The sequence below is a fragment of the Malus domestica genome, chromosome 17, assembly GCF_042453785.1.
Source record: "Malus domestica chromosome 17, GDT2T_hap1".
NCBI lineage: Eukaryota > Viridiplantae > Streptophyta > Magnoliopsida > Rosales > Rosaceae > Malus > Malus domestica.
In genome coordinates, this window is record NC_091677.1 from 21855079 (window position 1) to 21877441 (window position 22363).

Below are 22363 nucleotides of genomic sequence, written 5' to 3' on the forward strand. Positions count from 1 at the left end.
AATAGCTTCCCAACAAAGCTGAATAAAAGGAATAGCGATGCCACCATAATCCTATTATGAAGCAGTGGGTGAAGTCTGACAACTTCGCTGAGATTGACTATGCTTGTTCCTCAAGACATGAGAACCTAATCTAGTAAGAAATCACCAAGGTTCATATATTCTTAGAGTCCTTATAGTCTAAGGGTTGACATGTGCCGCAGGTAATCACATTCCTTAGAGAACGCAATATCTACTTCCTAGATATCCGATGGGATTTTCTTGGTTTAATATGGATTCTCTATCCTAAAAGGCACTACCTCAACTAGTATAACTACACCCACTTAAGGTTAATCTCCAGTAACATAATTATTGCACTCTTATTTTCTTGCATGCTGCTTAAGTTTGATAATATTGCTTCTAACTTAACCATTAAAGAGCCTTTGATCGAAACACCTCTGGTCTCTTGCTACTTACAGTGTTTACTATTTTGCAAGTAAATGGATTTGTGCATCCCTACCTTCACAACAGTGCGCGAATTTGGTTCCAACAGCTAGTTTGACCATTGTTTAAGTATACTGTATGAAGAGGTTTTGATACACTATTTCTTATCAATTTCGATTTCAAATTCTATTTATAATAAATCATGAAGAATTGAAAAAAAAAATGACAGACCTGTTTGGAAGGAGAGACCATATACTTTGATTTAGGATTTTTATTTTTTAAATGAGTGTAAAGATAAATTACATATTGAATTGAATTTACTAGGATAATAGGTAGTAAATTTGAGTTTAAAAATATACTAATAATATAATTAAAAATAAGATGTATATGAGTAAATTGGGTGTAGAATGATATAATATGAGTTTCAATAAAAATTTTGTTTTTCACTTATTTCTGTTGAAGTTGTTGTTATGTAGAGGACAGGTGTTACAATAACATGCTTCTAACAGTCTGGGCGATGGGTATTTGGGCACAGCAGATTTGAAACATCGATGCAATGCCTCCCTGCTTCCCCTTGCGAGTCGGGAGTAGAGACGTAGAAACCCGATGGGGAAAAGGTAGGTGAGTGAGTGAGTGACATCACTCTCACTCTCATTTTGCACCAGATTAGAATCTCAGTTCGACAGAGATGGACAATTTTCGTACAAGAAAAGGAGAGGCAATGAACTCTCTCTCTGTTTTCACTCACTGTGAGGTAAAAAATCTCTCAAACCCTTTACCGTGATATCTGCAATTGGGTATTTTCAGCTATCTGGGTTTCTCTGATTCTGCAAAAATTTCTACTCTTTTGCTTTAAATTCAGCTGCTACTTGTTGGGTTTTCTGTAATTTGATTTTTCCACATTGGGTTTTCTATAATTTGCTGTTTTATGTATTGTGATGCTTGCTGTTGGACTTTTCCTTTTTATGGTAAATTTAGTTTTATTTCACAAAACAAGATTTTGGGTCTTTCTTTTTTACTGGATTTGATGGTAAAGTTTGAGGCTTCTCTCTCTCTATCTCTCTCTGTCTGTGTGTGTGTCTGCCATATTACCTTTACATATATAATAAGATATATACACAAATGTAGTCGTTTGGAGGAAAGAAAATGTGACTTATAAGCTGTAGGGAGCTCACCATGTATTAATTCTGCAATTTTTATAAAAAAAATTCTGTATTGGATGATATCTGGTATTTGATGAGTCAAATTGTTCTCCATGTTTCAAATATGTCCTATCAACCGAGAAGCAAATATGGTTTCAGAGCGATTCACTACTCTAGGACATTATTACAAACGATATTATATTCGGTTTAGTAAATTTCCTACTGCATTTATTCCTAAGTTCAGTTATGTCTCATATGGTTTTAGGACCCAAAGAGGATCCTCCTTGTAACTTTTGTATTCTGTATCATATATTGATGGTATGTTACCTTTTGGCAGATTATGGAAATGGAAAATTTAATTAAGCATGTCGCAAAGCAATCACTTACTCAGGAGTTTTTCCAAGACCTTGCAACAAGTTTCAGGTGATTTCTGTAATGCTAAATAGCATAGGTTATAGCCTGAATTGGGCAGACACATTTGTTTGGTTTCCTGGAGTTAAATATTTGTACTTACACAGAACAGGGGTTTTCCAAGTACACGTCTTTTATTAAGTTTTTCGCCTTGCTCTGTCTTTTCAGTTGGGCTCCAATCCGTGCTGGAAAACCTGATGTAACATGGGAACAGGTTAGTCCTTTGTTTTTCCTTTTTCCTCGCTAGATCTTATTCTTTTTTTTTTTTTTGAACAAACAATATTATCTACACTAAGGGGAAGGGGGTGGGCTAAGCCTCACAATGGGCTAGCAATAACGTGGTTCAAATTCGCCTTTGGTGAGAATGGAGCCTAAGACCTCTCACTTACAAGTGAAGAGGAATAGCACTAAACCGTAGTACTAAGTGAATTGATCTTATTCTTTATACTGCAGCATGTTGTAATGCTATCGTGTTCATATTACGTTCTAGGTGCAGAGTTGGTTCCAGGACAAACAAAAAGAGCTGCAAGCCAAAAGCACTTCCTCGCCTAATACAGTCAAGTTATTGGTTGATTTTTCAGATTCAAATGTTTCAAGAATTCCACCTCAAGTTTCTCAGGAGCCAAAAGGTTATCCTTTTTGTCAGTATGGATGAAGCTGTAGAAAAATGGTCTAGAATTCAGCGGTTTTTCCACATTATACACAAATTTTAAATGTAGTCAGAAGTATGTCTATGCTAGCATCAAATAACATGAATAAAATTTAATGATGGAAATCAGAATGCATCTGCTTGGAGCCCTTCGAAAGCCTTTGTAGCATGTCGGTGCTATCTTTGCGAAGAAGGGCAGGTGGATTAAGAGCTTCGTCAATCTCGGAGTCCAAGATCTAATTGATCAATTTCTGATGCTACAGTATTATCAACACACTTAATTCTTTAACAACTTGCAGCCTTGTGTATGTGAGGTTACGTAATCCAGGGGTCTTCAGAAGCCATAATTAAACGGTTTCTGGAGTGCTATAAATGCTATTTTATTACCCAAATTACTAGTTTTTTTATAGGTTGCACCTTCTCTGCATAGTGATTGGCTGGATTTTGATTGTGAGATATTTCTGTGGTCAACTTTTCATCTGCTATGCTGTACATTAATTAGTTACATGCGAATATATTATTTTACCTTTGTTTTGTGAAGTTTCTTTCTTTTCGTGTAAAAGTTCCATCGGCACCCGGATGCAGTGTTAAATGAGCAAGGGGGCCATAGAAACTTCTTTTCGAACGACTCCACTCAAAGTTGTTTGGGAGCATATGCTCCTATCAACTTTACACAGGACACACAAAAGAAGTACTTTGATCCTATTGGACGGGGGAGGGTGAAGAAGTTAGGACAGAAGGGTAGAGTTCAAGAGAGTAGAATGCGTTTAGGAACGTGGAATATAGGAACCTTAACGGGAAAATCTATGGAAGTAGTGGAAGTTATGGTGAGGAGAAGGATAAATATTATGTGCCTACAAGAAACTAAGTGGGTTGGTCTTAAAGCAAAGGATCTAGAAAATTCAGGGTTTAAACTTTGGTATTCGGGCACAAATAGAACGAGAAACGGTGTTGGCATCATCGTGGACAAGACCTTGATACAAGATGTTGTAGATGTCAAGAGGGTAGGAGATAGAATCATGGCAATCAAGATTGTAATAGGACAAGAATTCATCAATGTGATTAGTGTGTACGCACCTCAAGTAGGGTTGAATACAAGTTCGAAGGAGAAATTTTGGGAAGACCTTGGAGACTTGGTGCAAGGAATTGCCCAGACGGAGAAGTTATTTATAGGAGGAGATTTAAATGGACACGTGGGCAGGGAGATAGGCAACTATGGAGGTTTTCATGGTGGCCATGGTTTTGGGGAGAGAAACGAGGATGGGGAAGCTATCTTGGATTTTGCAATGGCATATGATCTCTTCTTAGCCAACACCTTCTTTAAGAAGAGAGAAGAACATGTGATCACCTACAAGAGTGGGTCGTCAAAAACACAAATAGATTTTCTTCTAATGAGGAAAGGGGATCGTATAACTTGTAAGGATTGCAAAGTTATACCGGGAGAGAGCTTGGCTAATCAACATCGCTTGTTGGTGATGAATGTACATATCAAAAGAGTGAGAATAAAGAACAAGACTTGGAAGTGCCCAAGGACTAGATGGTGGAATCTAAAAGGAGAAAAACAAGCAATTTTCAAAGAGAAAGTAATCACCCAGTGTGGGTGGGATAGAGAGGGGGAAGCTAGCCAAAGGTGGGATTCCATGGCTAGTTGTATCCGAAAAGTAGTAAAAGAGGTATTAGGAGAGTCCAAGGGCTCTGCTCCACACCAAAAGGAATCTTGGTGGTGGAATGAGGAGGTACAAACAAAGGTGAAGGCTAAGAAGGAATGTTGTAAAGCCTTATACAAGGACATGACCGATGAAAATGGTGAAAGGTATAGAAGAGCGAAGCAAGAGGCGAAGAAAGCTGTGAGAGAAGCTAAGTTAGCGGCTTATGACGACATGTATAAGCGACTAGATACTAAAGAAGGAGAGTTGGATATCTATAAACTAGCTAGAGCAAGGGAAAAGAAGACAAGGGACCTAAACCAAGTGAGGTGCATCAAGGATGAGGATGGAAAGGTTCTTGCTATAGAGAATGCGATCAAAGACAGATGGAGAGATTATTTTCATAATCTTTTCAATAAAGGACATGAAAGGAGTACTTCTTTAGGGGAGTTGAGTAACTCAGAAGAGTGTAGAAACTACTCATTTTATCGTCGAATCAGGAAGGAAGAAGTGGTTGTAGCTTTGAAGAAGATGAAGCATAGAAAAGCAGTGGGCCCAGACGATATACCGATCGAAGTGTGGAAAGTCTTGGGAGAGACAGGTATAGCATGGCTCACTGACCTTTTCAATAGGATTTTGAAAACGAAGAAGATGCCAAATGAGTGGCGAAAGAGCACTTTAGTGCCTATCTACAAGAATAAGGGCGACGTACAAAATTACATGAACTATAGGGGTATTAAGCTAATGAGTCATACAATGAAGCTCTGGGAGAGAGTCATTGAGCATAGATTGAGGCAAGAGACACGGGTTTCGGACAACAAATTCGGGTTCATGCCAGGGCGCTCAACCATGGAGGCAATCTATCTCTTACGAAGATTGATGGAAAGATATAGAGATGGGAAAAAAGATTTGCACATGGTCTTTATAGATTTGGAAAAAGCGTATGATAGGGTCCCAAGAGACATTCTTTGGAGGATTTTAGAGAAGAAAGGAGTACGAGTAGCATATATCCAAGGTATAAAGGATATGTATGAAGGTGCAAAGACTGCCGTAAGAACTCATGAAGGACAAACCGAAAGCTTCCCCATAACTGTAGGATTACATCAAGGCTCATCCTTAAGTCCTTACCTTTTTGCGTTGGTAATGGATGAGTTAACAGGACATATTCAAGATGATATTCCTTGGTGTATGCTTTTCGCAGACGATATAGTGTTGATAGATGAAACTCAAGAAGGGGTAAATGCGAAGCTTAACCTTTGGAGAGAAGTGTTGGAATCTAAAGGTCTTCGCCTAAGCCGATCAAAGACAGAATATATGGAGTGCAAGTTCAGTGCAAATGGAGGCCAAAATGAGTTAGGGGTGAGGATCGGAGATCAGGAAATACCAAAGAGCGATCGTTTTCGCTACTTAGGATTTATCTTACAAAAGAACGGAGAATTAGATGGAGATCTCAACCATAGAATACAAGCTGGATGGATGAAGTGGAAGAGTGCATTCGGCGTGTTGTGTGACCGCCGTATGCCACTGAAGCTTAAGGAAAAATTTTATAGGACGGCAATAAGGCCGGCGATGCTGTATGGCACAGAATGTTGGGCGGTGAAGCATCAACACGTACACAAAATGGGTGTAGCGGAGATGAGGATGCTTCGTTGGATGTGTGGGCACACGAGAAAGGATAAGATTAGGAATGAGGATATCCGAGGTAAAGTAGGAGTAGCCGAAATTGTAGGAAAATTGAGAGGAAATCGGTTACGGCGGTTTGGACATGTGCAAAGAAGGGCTACTGACGCTCCGGTTAGAATATGCGACTATGGGACAGAGGTTTAGGGCCGAAAGGGTAGAGGAAGACCTAGGAAAACTTTGGAAGAGACTCTAAGAAAAGACTTAAGAGTATTTGGATCTAACGGAGGACATGACACAGGATCGAGCACAATGGCATTCTAGCCGACCCTACTCAGTGAAGAAGGCTTTGGTGTATTTAACACAATACGTTGAAATTAAGCAAAGCTTATTTATTGATATCTCCAATAAGTTACAAATATGTACATATACATGAGTCAAAATAAACAAACAAGAGGGAGCCTTCACAAAGGTTGCTTAGGAGAAGTCTCAGCAGTCGGTAGAGCCCTAGAAAGAGAAGGCACCGGAGGGGGATCATTCGGAGCCTCAGTACTGGACAGAACCCTAGAAGGAGGCATCAGAGGTTGATCATTTGGAGCTTCATTACGCGGTACAGCCCCAGAAGACGAAGGCAATAAATGCATTTGGAACAAACCCACAAACCGCTGATGATCAAGTAAAACCTGACCATCAGATTCCTTCATCTGGTCAAGCTTCCTCTTCATGTTTGTAGCATAGTCATGTGCGGGCCGGTGCAACTGTTTATTCTCATGCTTGAGCCCTCTAATCTCCTGTTTGAGACTTATCACTTCAGCCGCCAATGATTCAACTTGGCGGGTTCGAGCAAATAGGCGCTGGGCCATATTAGACACAGAACCTGCACACTGAACACTTAGAGCCAGAGAATCCTTAACAGCCAACTCATCAGACCGTTTAGAAAGTAGTCTGTTATCTTTGGGAGTGAGACGGTTCCTGGTCACCACCGCAGCAGTCATATCATTCTTCATCACGGAATCCCCAACAGTAAGAGGATCAGTAGGGGATAAGAATGATGGGCGCCAAATGTTGTCTGGAGAAGGCGTGGCTGCCTCTTCAACAAGGTAACGACGATCGGAGGGGCCAGACATTTTCAAAGGTGTTGAAGAGAGAAAAGGTCGGACAAATCAAGATCTTAGAAGTGCAAGAAAGGAGCTTCTACTGGTGAAGATTCAAGTGTGCTTTGGAACTTAATGCTAGCCTTTATAAAAATCTGCACTCGACGGAGCTTCAGAAATCGAAGAGGCGCCTGCCCAGAAATCGAAGAGGCGTTTGCTTTCTCAAAAGTTGGGCTGCTCAGAGACCACGATGGTCGATCTCAAAAATCGAAGAGGCGTTTGCTTTCTCAAAAGCTGGGCTGCTCAAAGACCACGAAGGCCGATCTCAGAAATCGAAGAGGCGCTTGCTTTCTCAAAAGCTAGGCTGCTCAGAGACCACGAGGGCCGATCTCAAAAATAGAAGAGGCACCTGCTTTTCTCAGCCTTGTCAGCAGCTGTCACATGCACACTCAGCTTTGCTGAAATTACGGGCATTCTGTTGAAGATTTCTGGTGAAGTAGAAAGCACGTGAATCTTACTGTTCAATCATCCACTTTCCACACGCACCATCAGCTCATGGGTACCACAGATAACTTTGCCAAAGATCTCTGACAAAGTTTAGACACGTGAAGCTTGCAGCTCCCACTACATCGCTATGACCAAGAAGGGTAAAAGAATAGCAAAGAAACATCACTAACACAGTTTAGACACATAAATTTTGAAGGTCTAGCTACCATATTATTACCCACAAGGGTAAAGGAACAGCACCACTGTTGGATAATTGGAAAGTCCCTATGTGTCAACCTCTGTGCTCCGTGGCAAGGTAGACTAGCAAACATGCCCAACCTTTACTCACATTTGAGAAAACACTCCCAACAAGATTGCTTGCTCCAAAATCGAAGAGGCACCGTTCTCCGAATCTCGAGAGCCAGACTCCCAACATGATTACTTTCTCAAAATCGAAGAGACACCGCTCTCCGAATCTCGAGAGACAGACTCCCAGCAGGATTGCTCTCTCAAAAATCGAAGAGGCACCGTTCTCCAAATCTCGAGAGCCAGATCCCCGACATGATTGCTTGTTCGAAAACCGAAGAGGCATCGCTTTCTCAACTTCGAGAGCCAGATCTCCTTGGATAAAGCTTGTCTGTAATCTTCACACGCAACATCAGCTTTCCAGATACCACAGACCACTTTTTCAAAGTGCTCTGACACACGTGAAGCTGGCAGCTCTCACTACCGTGCTATGACCAAGCAGGGTAAAGGAATAGCATTACTACTTGTTGTTAGGGAAACTTCTATATATGTCGACCTTTATCCTCAACGGACAGGCAGACCTGCAAAAATGCTTTACCCTTCCTCATATCTGAGAGGGCACTCCCAACGAAGCCTCTCGAAATACTCAGCTTTCTTTCCCCCCGATAATCCTTCTGCAAACAAGCTACACCAGAGCAAGAATATCTCATATCATCAGGGTTAAAAGCAAGAGTATCCCATATCATGCTTTTTCCTTGTCTCTTCCTTTGGCCTTGTTCTTACCTGTAAGACAAGGAGAAAGAGAGCAATCAGTCAGCACTTGGAATCAAGCTTCTAGTCAGGAACTGACTGCCTGGAACCCCTTACCTGATTACTTACCTGGCATTGCTCTCGAGTACTCATCTTCAACATCTTATGCTTCCAGAGAAGATACCACATCTGCCTGAGGAACATATAGGGAAAGTGAGAAGGATACAAGGAAGCATGTGGAGACAAGCGTAACAGAACATGTGCCGATACATCCACTACTTTATCAACAGCAAAAGTATCCCATATCAGCAGGGTCGAACGTACTCTAGATTTGATGGACTTGTTTTGACCTTCAAATTCTTCAGTCGGCCTTATACTCTGGAGGAAACCAGAAAATCCTCCAGCCCAGTTCAAGAATAAGCCTGTGGAAAGTTATTTCTTCAAAAGCAAAAGTATTTCATATCATCTATTCTCTTTTTCTTCTCTTTATCCTTCATGCTGCATGCAAGATAGGGAGAATGAGAACAATCAGCCGGAACTCGAAATCAAACTTCTGATCTGGGACTGATTGCTTGGAGCTCTGATTGCTTACCTTGTCTGTCACCTCTTTCAGCAGATCCCCTAGCTCGGCGACTTAGGGGACTTCTACTACATGGTTTGTATCGCGCTTGACCAAGTCTGAAACTACAAGTAAGCTTCAAGTGAAATTGATACATTACCTTGTGCATCTCCACCAGTTAACCACCCATGGATGGAGGAGTACTTCTAGAGAAGATGTCACATCTACCTATGAGACAGATAAGGCAAGTGAAGACGAGAGCTTGAACCTATGTCATTTGTACTAAATCATTCACTTGTACTCACTAAAGGAGAGCTTGAACCTATGTACTTGTGTAAACCCTTCACAATTAATGAGAACTCCTCTACTCCGTGGACGTAGCCAATCTGGGTGAACCACGTACATCTTGTGTTTGCTTTCCTGTCTCTATCCATTTACATACTTATCCACACTAATGACCAGAGCAATCTAGCGAAGATCACAAACTTAATACTTTCTGTTGTACCAAAGTCCTTATTGATTTTGTGCATCAACAATCCTTAAGTCCTTACCTTTTTGCGTTGGTAATGGATGAGTTAACAGGACATATTCAAGATGATATTCCTTGGTGTATGCTTTTCGCAAACGATATAGTGTTGATAGATGAAACTCAGGAGGGGTAAATGCGAAGCTTAACCTTTGGAGAGAAGTGTTGGAATCTAAAGGTCTTCGCCTAAGCCGATCAAAGACAGAATATATGGAGTGCAAGTTCAGTGCAAATGGAGGCCAAAATGAGTTAGGGGTGAGGATCGGAGATCAGGAAATACCAAAGAGCGACCGTTTTCGCTACCTAGGACGGAGAATTAGATGGAGATCTCAACCACAGAATACAAGCTGGATGGATGAAGTGGAAGAGTGCATCCGGCGTGTTGTGTGACCGTCGTAGGCCACTAAAGCTCAAGGGAAAATTTTATGGACGGCAGTAAGGCCGGCGATGTTGTATGGCACAGAATGTTGGGTGGTGAAGCATCAACACGTACACAAAATGGGTTTGGACATGTGCAAAGAAGGCATACTGACGCTCCGGTTCGAAGATGTGACTACGGGATATAGGTTCAGGGCTGAAGGGGTAGAGGAAGATCTAGGAAAACTTTGGAAGAGACCCTAAGAAAAGACTTAGAGTACTTAGATCTAACGGAGGACATGACACAAAACCGAGCGCAATGGCGTTCTAGGATTCATATAGCTGACCCAACTTAGTGGGAAAAAGCTTTGTTGTTGTTGTTGTTGTTGTTGATATTGGGACGTTATTTCTTAATGTATCTCAAAAAAGCGTTAAATGGGGAATCTTCCATCCATGTCTGATTTGTTATTACGTTTTCTGAAAATTGTACTTGATAACTTTGACTCAGGTAAATGGGTAACAGAACTTTCAGAGTTGGCATTTGAAGCAAAATCATCGAAAGATGATGCATGGTAAGAATTCATCTATTCAAGGATAGTTTCCAAATCAGCTATACTTGATTTTATACGTGACATTTGAAACACTTGTTCATTGTTAATTTGTTATGTGTCATGAGTACAATCCCTATTTAATATAGGAGTAAAGTAGCAGATAAACGACTGACATCATTTAATATTCAGTATACATATTGCTCCTGTTTTGGGTTGGCTCTCGCCAAGTATTTCTATTCATTCAATAATTCCATGGGATTTCTCACCCTACTTAATGTACATGTTTGAAGAATTTGTGTGAAAAAGTAAAATATAAACTACAGGCAGATCACAATGTTTGAGTATAGTTCTCATGCAGTGCAGTCAAACTTAGGTTCAGAAGACAGTTTCTAACATGATTACGCTCTGGAAGAAAAATGAGCTAGCTTACTTGTTAGGAAATCAGCCAAAGTAATTATAATTGTTGGATTTTGTATAGTTTATTTTCTTGGATTAAGGTATGAAATCACCTTTATTCTGTGATATACTGGAGTTTTGGTACTATAAATTAACTCGAGATGTTTTGGGGATTAACTCATAAAAGCCAGGAGATAAACACCAATGCGAAAATTTGTACATGGTTTATTATGTCTTTCAATTCAAATCATAGTTTATTATTTCTTTAAATTCAAATTGAATTACAACTATACCTGACAATTTTTGGCGTTCCAGGTATGATGTTGCTACATTCCTCTCATACAGAGTAGTCAGTTCAGGAGACCTTGTAAGATTCATCCTTATCATTTTTTAATATAATCATTATGCTTCGTTTCGGTAAAAATGCAATTCTTATCTTAGGTCTACTGTCTAATTAAAATATTACGAGAACAATGCAATAAGTTGTCTGTTATCATGTCTTGATCTCTTTGTTTTATTTACAACATTCCCGGTATCATTTTCCATTTTTGGTTAGGCATTTATTTTTAAATGACTTACCAGCTAATATTGTCTCTGTTTGAAGAGAAATTTTAATATGTATTCCTGTTATATGTCACAGGAAGTTAAAGTGCGATTTTCCGGATTTGGTAGGGAGGAAGATGAGTGGGTGGATGTGAGAGGTGCAGTGCGTGAGCGATCTATTCCTTTGGAAGCTTCTGAGTGTCCGAAGGTGAAGGTTGGGGACCTAGTGCTATGCTTCCAGGTAATCTTTTACTCTTTCTTTAAATTTGTCCCATATTCTGCCTTACAATGATGCATGGGAGTCCAAAATATTGTAAAAGGCATACTTTCGATAATGCAAACCTTTCCCAAGATATTAGTATTCTCTTTTCGTTTGGCCTTAATACCTTATTTACAGGAAAGAGAACATCAAGCTGTATACTGTGATGCTGAAGTTGTGGTCATTCACCGGGGGCTACATGACATGAACGGTGCCTGCAAGTGTACCTTCGTTGTTCGCTTTGACCATGATAGCTCCGAGGTAAATTTCCAAGGATCCATGTGCAGATATGTTTGTATTCAAGTTCAATTTATCGCTCTAACGGTGCCTGATTGGATCGATGTGCTTATTAATAATATCAGGAACATATTGATCTGGGGAGGTTATGTATCAGGCCTGCACAAAGCACTTCAACAAATACTAAAACCCAACCGGAGCTCTTTCGAAACAGGGACATGAAAATCTCTTTTCTTTATTGAAATGTGGCGCCAGACAAATTACAGATTGATGTGTGAATGTGCTTTTAACGAGTCAACTTAGACGGTGATTGGTTTTTGACGGTTCTGGAAGAATGACTCCTCAAGCAAGGTTCATTTTTTATAGGCAAAATGATTTTAACGCTAGCATTTTCTCCTCATGTACACATTTGTTTATTTCTTTTGATTCTTTTTTGATTTATTTAATCTAATGAACGTGCACACTAGAATCGAGATATTCAAACCTTTGTGGGTTAGGTGATGTGATGGTTGGCAGTGGAAGCCAGATTGTACGTTGAGATTGTGCTTGCAGCTTAAGCAACTTTGAATATTCCTGACGTGACAATGCTTCAAGAGGCAAAAAATAAGACAATATTTGTTACTTTGTTTGCAAGAAAACGCTCTTTTAATTTACCATTCACATCAACAAGACGCTGTTTCCACAGAGACTGACCAACTATAGGTTTCGTCAACAAGTTTCTATAATTACAATTAATTAGGGCTTCATGTCATCAAAAATTTCCCGGCAGAGGCCGTCGAGACTCCCCCCTTTCAGTCGGGGATGGAAAGGGCAATGCTTCGTTTCCTTCATCAATCCTTTGTCTTTGGAAGAATCGGGATGAGGCACAGCCCAACCGGAAACAATCTTGCAACGGTGTCCAAGATCCCAAATAGTCGGGCAGCTTATGAAACTGTTCGCCCGTAACAAATGGATGCAAGATAAAGGTTCTTTGCCCACTTCTCCTGTAATATTCGGATACGAGTTAATCCCATGCATTGAAATCTCATCGGTAAGGGAACGAAACAGAACCCTGACAATACTAGATGAAATTGTATGTTACCTTGACGTGCGTACTGGGAAATACAGAAGTACGAAGCGTCTCCTGTGTTTCGTCTTGAAGCTTCCTCTTTGGGATACTAAGAACAAAAGCAGCCTGATCACACGTTGCTGCAGTTGCTGTTATGCGATATCCACTGTCCCACCGCCTATGAATACCTTCGCTTGGATAAAGAAAATCTAGCTCAACAACCTGAAAAACAAAATATTGTCTGCTGTTAAATAATTAGTTCCATACATACAGGACACGTTGGCCAGAGAGGAAAAAAGAGTCGATGCTGCAGCGTTCACTTGCCCTTTAGGCTTCTCCAAATACTCAGAGAAATGTGTTCTTAGATCCAAGATTACCTGGTCTGTATAATTTGCACCACGAGACATAACAACTGCCCATCTACTTCCAGAAGTGGCCATTGCAGTAACATGGAAACCCTCCCTCCACTTTTTGTTAATCCACTTATACGGAAATGTATCGCTTACTTTGTATGACTGCTGCGTAAACGTTGTACCTGGACCCAAACAAGTGAAATCAGCAATAAAAGAAAGCGGCCATTTTTTAGATTAAAATGTTCATAAAATAGAACCCCAAATGAACTAGACTATTTAGACTAACCCTTGGACATTACTACTAATGAACTCCCATTGGTAGCTCCTGCTATCGCACTGATGTAATAGTTCTTATCCCACTGCTCCATTATCCATTCCTTTAAATGCATCCGGAAAAATTCATCATGAGATTAAACAAATATACATTTTGAAATATAAAACCAAATGCTACATACAAACAGTTACTGCCAGCATTCAAAAAATTGACAAAGTGGAAGAACCGCTTCTAGCAAAAGTAAGTCATTATGCCAGAGAAGACGATCAATTCTGGTCGATTGCAAGTACAAGTATGTACCTTGTGAAGAGAACATGGTGAGAGTTCGTAAACTTGGGAAGAAAAATTAGTCCCTGCATCCATAATTAAGGCCCACAAATTTTCATAAGAGGCCACACTGCTAATATATAACCCATCCTCGGTCCCTTTATCAATATGCTGAGCAAGCCTAGTATCAGCCACATTATAGTGATACCTAAAGAAACGTGAGAAAAAAGCTTTAAACAATATGGCACAAAAACGAGGAAGACAGCAATATAACTATCAAACCAGAAAGAAAGATACACATGGTAAAATCTGTTATATTATCATGAAGAGAAGTCCCAAAACCATCACTAAATAAGCAATAGGACTGCTTCAGTCATAGAAATACCTTTGCTTCATTGGTCTATGAGCATTATAAACACTAATCCACTGATTTGCTGGCATACCCATCCTAATCCTCTTCTTCGGTTGTTCATCGTCTTCCTCCTCCATACTCAATCTTCCTCTTTTATGACCGACCAGATTAATAAGCTTCACAAATAAGAGAGATTTATATTAGATGCACTACTCATACCTTTAAATTTTTTATGTAAATAAACTACTGCTCAAGGGTTAGCCATCATCAACAAAACAAGAGAAGATTATGCATACCTTCTGTGCACCCTCTGTGTTTATTGGCCTGATAGCAGGATTTGGACCAACAACGCCATCAAAGAGTGATATATATTTGGCATAATTTGGCTCTTCATCGAACTTCAAGTTCACCACATATTCCACAAATTGTCTAAACGGCTTTGGATTGAAGGAACACAATGTCTCTGGAGATGTTGCCATCTTCTTTTTGCAAACAAGAAACCCTTTATTGTCTCCCTGGCAAGACCAACATATTATAATAAAATGAAACGCAAAAAAATTAATGAAGCACGACAAAAATTTGAAGTCAAGCTAAGAAAGAAAGAACAAACCTGATATCCTTGCCAAGGCAGACGACCACGTAGAAGGAATACAAGGGTGTAAGCTAGAGACTCGAGATCATCTCTCCTACTACCCGTTCTACCTAAATGCGCATGCACACTAGCATAACGCACTGTTCCTCTGTAAAACCAGAAAACTTAAGGACTAAGTAGCAGAAAGTTTATTTTTATTTTTATTTTTAAAAAGAAGCATATAAATGAGTAGGGCAAACAAAACAACAAGATTGGAAAAAATGCTTGTACCTGAAAACATCTGGCCTCTGGTCATACTCTACATGCTGACCACTTGTACTTTCTCGCCATCTAGTTGCTGATAAGACCAAAACAAGTTATATAATGATGATGATGACTCATTGACAACTACCATACTACTAAGCAGTCAAAAAGTACCTAGTCCAAGGTCAACTAGATACAACTTTTTCTCATCGGGAGTCCCAGGAGGACCAAGCAGAAAATTCTCAGGCTTTACATCCCCATGCACATACCTGAAAACAACATGGTAGGAGAGTTAAACCACAAATCCGGTGACTCTCTCACAAAACTACTTCAACTACCCCTCAAAAAATTTCTACATCAAAAGTTTTAGTTATCAAATAGTAAGTTGTGCATTGTGAAATTTCCAAACACTTCATTGATCTTATTGTCTAGACAAACTTTACATGCAACTACCTTCCTAATGTCCTAACTCTTAATTTTTCTAAAAATATAAAATTGTATGTAGAGAAAACAAAATGTCCATTCCACGTGGATTTGGATGGTCAAGGAACCTAAATGTGATATTAAGATACTAGATAAGAGAATCATAGGCTTACTATTTCACATCAATATTTCCCACATATAAACATCATCTAAAGGAATACATTGCATAACCATAACAAAGTTCTTAGTTGTTTCATGGATATAGTAACGTTACAGACCAAACTAAACCACCAGAGAGAGAGAGATAGAGGAAGAACAAAAATCAACTTGCTAAAGAAACTCTTACCCTCGAGAATGCGTCTTCTCCAATATTGATATTGCTTCAATGGCAATGCATGCAACCATTTCAACAGACATTCTAAATTTTCAAACATGACAAAATTACCAAACTGGAAATCATGAAAACCATAAAATAATAATTAAAGAAATTTGTTAATTTAAGAGTCACTTTTGTAATTGAAACTTACGTGTGAGAGTTATTATTCCAAACATCCCACAAGCTTGGGCCCAAGATATCCATAACCTGCAGCATGAAGGGTTTAGGAAATATTAAAAAACTAGTCCTGAACGAGTATATCATGCAACTATCAAAACATTATAATGTGGCTATCAATGTTCAAAACAAGTAAGCCAAAAGAAGACTGCATACCATGACATAATAGTCGCCTTGCTGGCCCTTGAAATGTACTCGTGGCACGCCATGGCTGCCTCCAAGAGTGCTGTAAAAGAAGCACAAAGTAAATGATGGATTCAGAAATACTATTAAAAATTAAAAAACAGTACCAAAACCTGTGGTTGAGGCATTCTCACCTGTATATTTGCCACTCAGCTGGTGGTCCATAGCTACACCCTTTACTATTTTTATGCTCAAATTTCAATGCCACCTAAGATACAGAGGTAGCAAAATGTGTATATAAGGGAGAAGCTGAAAAGCAAGGTAAAAGGTAAAGACAGAATAACACTCAACAATCAGAAAATATTAAAAGAACGACGTTCTTCACCTCTAAAGCTCCTGGGCCAGTTCTCTCGTTTGTATTTATTACACGTCGACCAACATAGACTTGTCCGAAACCACCCTTACCCAGCTTTCTGTCCACTTTGTAAACAGGGGAACCACCAACCTGAACCTGCAGCAAACAAACATAGGAATTTCAATAAAGATGGAACAATGTAGTGTGAAGATATTAAAGATGGAAACAACCATGCAGGTTTTAACCAGAATTCCATCCAGAATTCCAGATGCCGCACTTGTTGGACTAAGCATGGTGGTTGCTTGTTCTCAATACATATTATCACAAAATACATGTTGTACAATTCTCAGAGTTACAGCTGTAACTACTACTCATCATTATTAGTAGTTTTAAAACAATAGATTATTATTATTAAAGATATATTATGGGACAAACCTATAACTACCAGGACACAAGGACTCAGCGTAGTGATTGTAGAAAATGTAAATCAGGACATAAAAACAAAAGCTGCTTATACCTTATCCACCAACACATTTAGCAATACTAAAAGCAGCTCAAACAGTACACATGTAGCTCTGTACTGTTCACAAAATATCACCATAACTGCATTCCAACTTTAACAAGAAACTTAATTTGTTTTCATCATTACTTATTTGTTTTAACGAGTTTTAGAACCAGGACCAACTTCTCTGATTCCAATCAAAGATTCTAGACAGGGTTAACAAGAGGTCAAATTCAGGGTTAACGAGTTTTATACCTGTGACAACAAATTCCCATAAACATACTAAATAAATGGGCATGACCTACCACCAAAACTCTACATTTACATTAATCTGTTAATACAATTGTAGAAAAGCACTTCTTACAAAATCTCAATGATCTCAGACTTGAACCCAGTTGCAATTCCAAAATGGAAATCAAATAAAACCGAAAATCTTCACTTAAGCACAGCAGCAAACCCCAATGCCCCCATAATCCCCCATCCCGCAGACTATAAATACACCCAACAACTGCAGATAACCCACAATCGGCATTCATATTCGACAGCATTCAGTAAAGACCAAATATTTTCGTTACAAATTTAAAATTTTAATTAATTAAAATATAAAAACAAGACTAACGAACCTTTTCAGGAATTGGAGCAGTGCTTCCTTCGTCTTCACCGGCATTGGCCTTATCATTGCTCGGCGCAGCGCCGGCTGCTCCGCCGCCACTATCATAGTCATCCATTTTCTTCTCTCCCAATTTCTCCTTCTCTGCCTCAACGACTACGTTTTTCTCATCACCCACCACCACCACCTTCTCGCGATTCTGCTCCTCTTCTCTAACCTTATCACTCACGTTCTTGTTATTGAGATTACTCGGCACAGCTGCTGCTGCCGCCGCCGCCGCTCTCCTCCGCCTTGTTCTCGTGGCTATCGCCTCGCCGGCGTCGATCGGACTCGAAACCTTCTCCTGTTTCTGCTTCTTAGCTGCTTTCGCCTTTGCTCCTCGTCCCCTGCGTGCTCCGCCACGCGGTACCGGCATCTTTCATCGTCCGATTCTCATCCCCCGCGCAAACTTCACAAACGCGCCACCGCCGACCGACGACCAGCCGTAATGCGTCGAAAGAATGTGGAGTCTTGGGGTTCAATCCCCAATTTCCGAACCGCCAAGCTTCTGATCGCTCAAGAATTAGGGATTCGAGAAGATCGGTAAGACTCACAGAAGAGGGCTTCGACTAGTTACAGAGAGAGGAGAGAGGAGAGAGGAGAGAGAGGGGGAGACAATAGTCCAAAGGGATTATTAATTTATTTATAAAATTAAATATGTTTTAAAGGAAAATTAAAGGAAACAAAGTTGAATTTTGGTAAGTAATTAGATTTTATGTCCTTTTTTTCATGTCGGTGGATCGGGAACGTTGTTAAGGTGTGTAATTGACGGTGGTGGGATCCGGGTTTTTTTATTTTTTGATTTATTTTGGAATTGGTGGGTAAATTTATGAAAAGGTGTTGATAGGTTGGGGATTTACTAAAATGACCTAAGTGCCCCTTGGCCGTTGCATCGGCTACCTGCGGCGTAGAAAGGGTGTCGTGTGGATTCATGTGACTGATTGAAGTGGTGTGATTTGATACTTGATTATTTTTGTGCCAATTGTTATGATTTTTTTTAAGAGAATTTTAACGAAAACCACATTTTTACCTTTTTCTGATATTATTCGCAGCAGTTTTATTTGTTATTTTTTTTGTTAAAACTAAAGTTTTTTTTAACTTTTCACTAGTTTTTTTTTTTTTTAATAGAGTGTCTCATTCACTCTTTTTTACTTCTCACATATCAATTATTAATTTGAGTAAACTGTCGATTTGCCTTATAAATTTTCCCCTAACTTTTGATTTCCCCCATGAACTTTTCGATTGGAAAATTAAGGATTCAAACTAATTTTTTTAGCCAATTTGCCCCCTACCGTTAGTTTTTCAAACATTCCATCCATATTTCTGTTAAGTGAGACTATATTCATAACATGTGAGGATAGTTAAGTCATTTCACTCTTAAAAATGATTAAAAAACTGAAAATAAATTTAAAAAAAAAAACTTTCCCGCTATTTTTTCCCCTAATTTCTATCCTCAATTTTATTTTTCACTCATTCCTATGCATGAGAAATGACATATGATGTTATTGTCTTTAAAAGTATCTAAGTTAGTATTTTTTTTGAAGCATGTACTACCATTTTTATTTTCTCTAACAAATTAATAATTTGACAAATGCTCATGGTGTTAAATGTGCAAGAATGCAGTTGAAATATCCATCATTTGATTCTAGGTTGAGTTGTGCACTTTCTTCTCTTTTATAGTAATTAATTTATTATTTGAAAACATTGTACTTTGAGGAGGCAAGCAAAGATTTGTGGAACTGCGTGGGTATGATATGCTCTTTTTTTTTTTGTGATTTGGTTGGATACTATTGCTAGAAAATTGGAGGAATAGTTATGATTAGTGCAGTTAGCCGATCTTTGGAGTTTTGATGCTGGTGATTGGAGTAGTTTTTTTCTTTGACTTGTTGTAGTTTTTACTAGATGGCGGACATGTTAACTGCTGGAAACTATTTTTATAACTCTTCTACTAGTAAAGTCTTAATGTCTCTAAAATGAAGCACAACACGTAACATGCTTATATTAATGCACTGCTTTGGATACAATAACACCATCAGCATTTGTCAAATTATTAATTTGTTAAAGAAAATAAAAATGACAGTACATGCTTCAAGAAAAAGACTAACTTAGATACTTTTGAAGACAATAACACCATATGTCATTTCTGATGCATAAGAATGAGAGAAAAATAAAATTGAGGATAGGAATTAGAGGGAAAGTTTTTTTTTCTTAAATTTATTTTCAGTTTTTTAATCATTTTTAAGAGTGAAATGGCTTAACTACCCTCACATATTGTGCACATGGTCTCACTTAACAGAAATATGGATGGAATGTTTGAAAAACTAACGGTATGGGGCAAATTGGCTAAAAAAATTAGTTTGAGTCCTTAATTTTCCAATCGAAAAGTTCAGGGGGGAAATCGCAAAACTAGGTGAAAGTTTAGGGGGCAAATCGACATTTTACTCTTATTAATTTATATCATTAATCTTCTTTAATTCAGTTGATTTGATGGCTGCAAATTAAGAGTGTGTGTATGAAGTAAATTGACATACACCAATTCTATTTTTTGGATTCATAAACATAAAAATTTAGAATTTTTGCGTAGGAAAAAACTTGAAATTTGGAACCTCAAATTTCCAAGTTTAAATTCCATGTAAATATGTGTTATTTCGAAATTTCTAAGAATGAGAGTTTAAAAGTAAAAAATTATGTATTCAAATTTCATTGTTCTTTTAGGATTTTTTTTATTTTTTTTATTTTATGAATAAGTGGGACTTAGCAGTAATGTGGTTCAAATTCACATTTGTCGAGAATCGAACATAAGACCTCTTACTTACAAGTGAAGAGGAATACCACTATAGTGTGATACTAATTGGCATATTTCATTTAGGTTAACCAAACAAGAAAATTCACAAATTCTAGAAAATAAAATTCCGTCATTGAAAAATATCTTATTAATCTTAAACTTCTTCATCAAAACAGTGTGTAAGAGTTTAGAGAGATGGTTTAACTTTAGTATACAAAATATGATCTCTTTAGTATCATCCAAATGATAGTTGATGGGAAAAAAAAAAAGTAACATTGTAGGAGCATAATTAGTCCATGGGTAATATATCGAACTGCTTCTCAAAATATTCACGTTACAGATTATAGAGAATGCAAGTTCATAATGATCATTGTCTTTGCATGATTGAGATATACTTGCATAGGTTTTCAAGGGTCATGGTCAAGACGCTACCTGTCTTTGCATCTTTGAAGAAAAAGAAATATATGTAGAAACAATTGGACACTATTGGATGCATTCCTTCGTTAGCAGGTCTTCGGCCCATCTCAATTGGAGAGTCTTTGTTTAGTAATTTCATACACTCGACCGGCTCAAACCGTTATTCATGTACCAGCTAATTCGTATGCTCATCCTATTTATGTCATCAGAATTTGTAATAAACCATCATTTCAAACCATCATGTTACAGGGATTATTTGGATATCAGTTCAAGGAGAGCACCAAACACCGAAAGTGAAGTAGCTCCTACCAGCAGGAGTATCCGTCCTTGTGAGATATGAGGTCAATGGCAATATGTCACCCCGCTTAAATGATAATAATATTATTTCCATTAGGAGCTTCCCCTATCTGAGCTAGGCTAAAAAAATAGAAAAATTAATAAGGAATATAAATAAAGTATAAAATTCATATAGCAAGCGTGGGCGATAGACAAATTTCTTTTAAAAAAATTTAGATCAATTCCAGAGGCCAATCTTCTATCTGATGAAATAGGCTTCGGCCTTTGTACACCTATTTTAGTATCTTTTAGCACGAATCAAATCTTGTTAACTATTAGATAATTTCGGTCTAAAGTTGTCAATTATTCTTGGTATAGTTGTAATCAGTTGGATTACCATTCTCCATTATTAGTTCTGAGGTAAAGGCAATTACTTGCTTAGTGTGATACACTAAGGATTTTGATCAAATTTATCTCTAATGAGATGATTCACCGTAGTCTCAGTAAAACTCTCTAATTGCCATTGGCAAGTGTGGCCAGTCGATATGCTATAAAATATTTTTTTTTTTTGTCTTAAGTCTAAGTTTAGATATTAAAAGGGGTTCAGAAATCTTTACTCGTTTAGTCCAAAATACTACCAGCTCTTCTTTATGGATGAAAACAAATGAAACAATCATGCCCTAAGTCCAAGTTTTTTCAGAAATCACTATTCTCTCTTTCTTACACTTGGCAACAATACAATAAAAGAAAGAGGGTCTGCATGCCCGGAGGAAGACCTTAATTTTGAATTGATATGAGAGTATCCATTCTTTGCCATGTTGGCTATAATGGTAACATGGTTATTTTCAACATGGGAATTCTCTCCACTAAGAATGGAGAGAGTTAAGAGAAGTGAAGGGCCTCATAGCTCTTTACTATAGGCAATTCAAGGAAACCCCCACCATTTGTTTTACCAAAATTTGATTAAGAAGTAAGGTCGTGACTCCAATAGGACACACTTAATCGAATAAATAGTCATAGGCTGTAAATGATCAAATAATGGCCTTCTGCTTGTTACAAGCTGAATGAAAGGTAGCTCGGAAATAGCAGAGATTATGGAATCTAACCCAGCCAAAACTCTAGCAAGAGTAGGCTTTGAAGAATAAAAACATATGCATAAGGTATAAGTACTTATTTCCTATGGACGATTGGAATTTGATAACAAATAGGTGCATATCGACTTTCCTTTAGTAACAAATTTTTAGGACATCTAGAAATTG

The 22363-nt window shown here is 38.4% G+C and overlaps 2 protein-coding genes across 3 annotated transcripts; one reads left to right on the forward strand and one right to left on the reverse strand.

The window, feature by feature from the left end:
* The first annotated feature begins 858 nt into the window (after positions 1–858).
* On the forward strand, positions 859–12513 carry LOC103454854 (protein SAWADEE HOMEODOMAIN HOMOLOG 1-like). 2 transcript variants are annotated; one of them, XM_070816634.1, is made up of 9 exons: positions 859–1174; positions 1900–1985; positions 2142–2187; positions 2464–2602; positions 10415–10478; positions 11169–11220; positions 11494–11637; positions 11794–11916; positions 12018–12513. In XM_070816634.1, exons 1-9 carry the CDS (start codon positions 1109–1111, stop codon positions 12132–12134), a joined length of 837 nt encoding a protein of 278 aa, XP_070672735.1. In that variant the 5' UTR covers positions 859–1108; the 3' UTR covers positions 12135–12513. The 2 variants fall into 2 exon arrangements, with proteins under 2 accessions (XP_070672735.1, XP_070672736.1); XM_070816635.1 differs by having other exon boundaries at positions 891–1174; positions 2470–2602.
* On the reverse strand, positions 12497–18310 carry LOC103454855 (casein kinase 1-like protein HD16). The gene is made up of 16 exons (XM_070816633.1): positions 17601–18310; positions 16506–16631; positions 16315–16388; positions 16154–16223; positions 15972–16027; positions 15791–15862; positions 15196–15290; positions 15049–15115; positions 14797–14926; positions 14483–14701; positions 14220–14362; positions 13868–14042; positions 13580–13670; positions 13318–13475; positions 12974–13162; positions 12497–12875 (listed from the first exon to the last, which is right to left on the reverse strand). The coding sequence occupies exons 1-16, from the start codon at positions 18000–18002 to the stop codon at positions 12816–12818; spliced, it is 2127 nt and encodes a 708-aa protein (XP_070672734.1). The 5' UTR covers positions 18003–18310; the 3' UTR covers positions 12497–12815.
* Positions 18311–22363: the final 4053 nt, after the last annotated feature.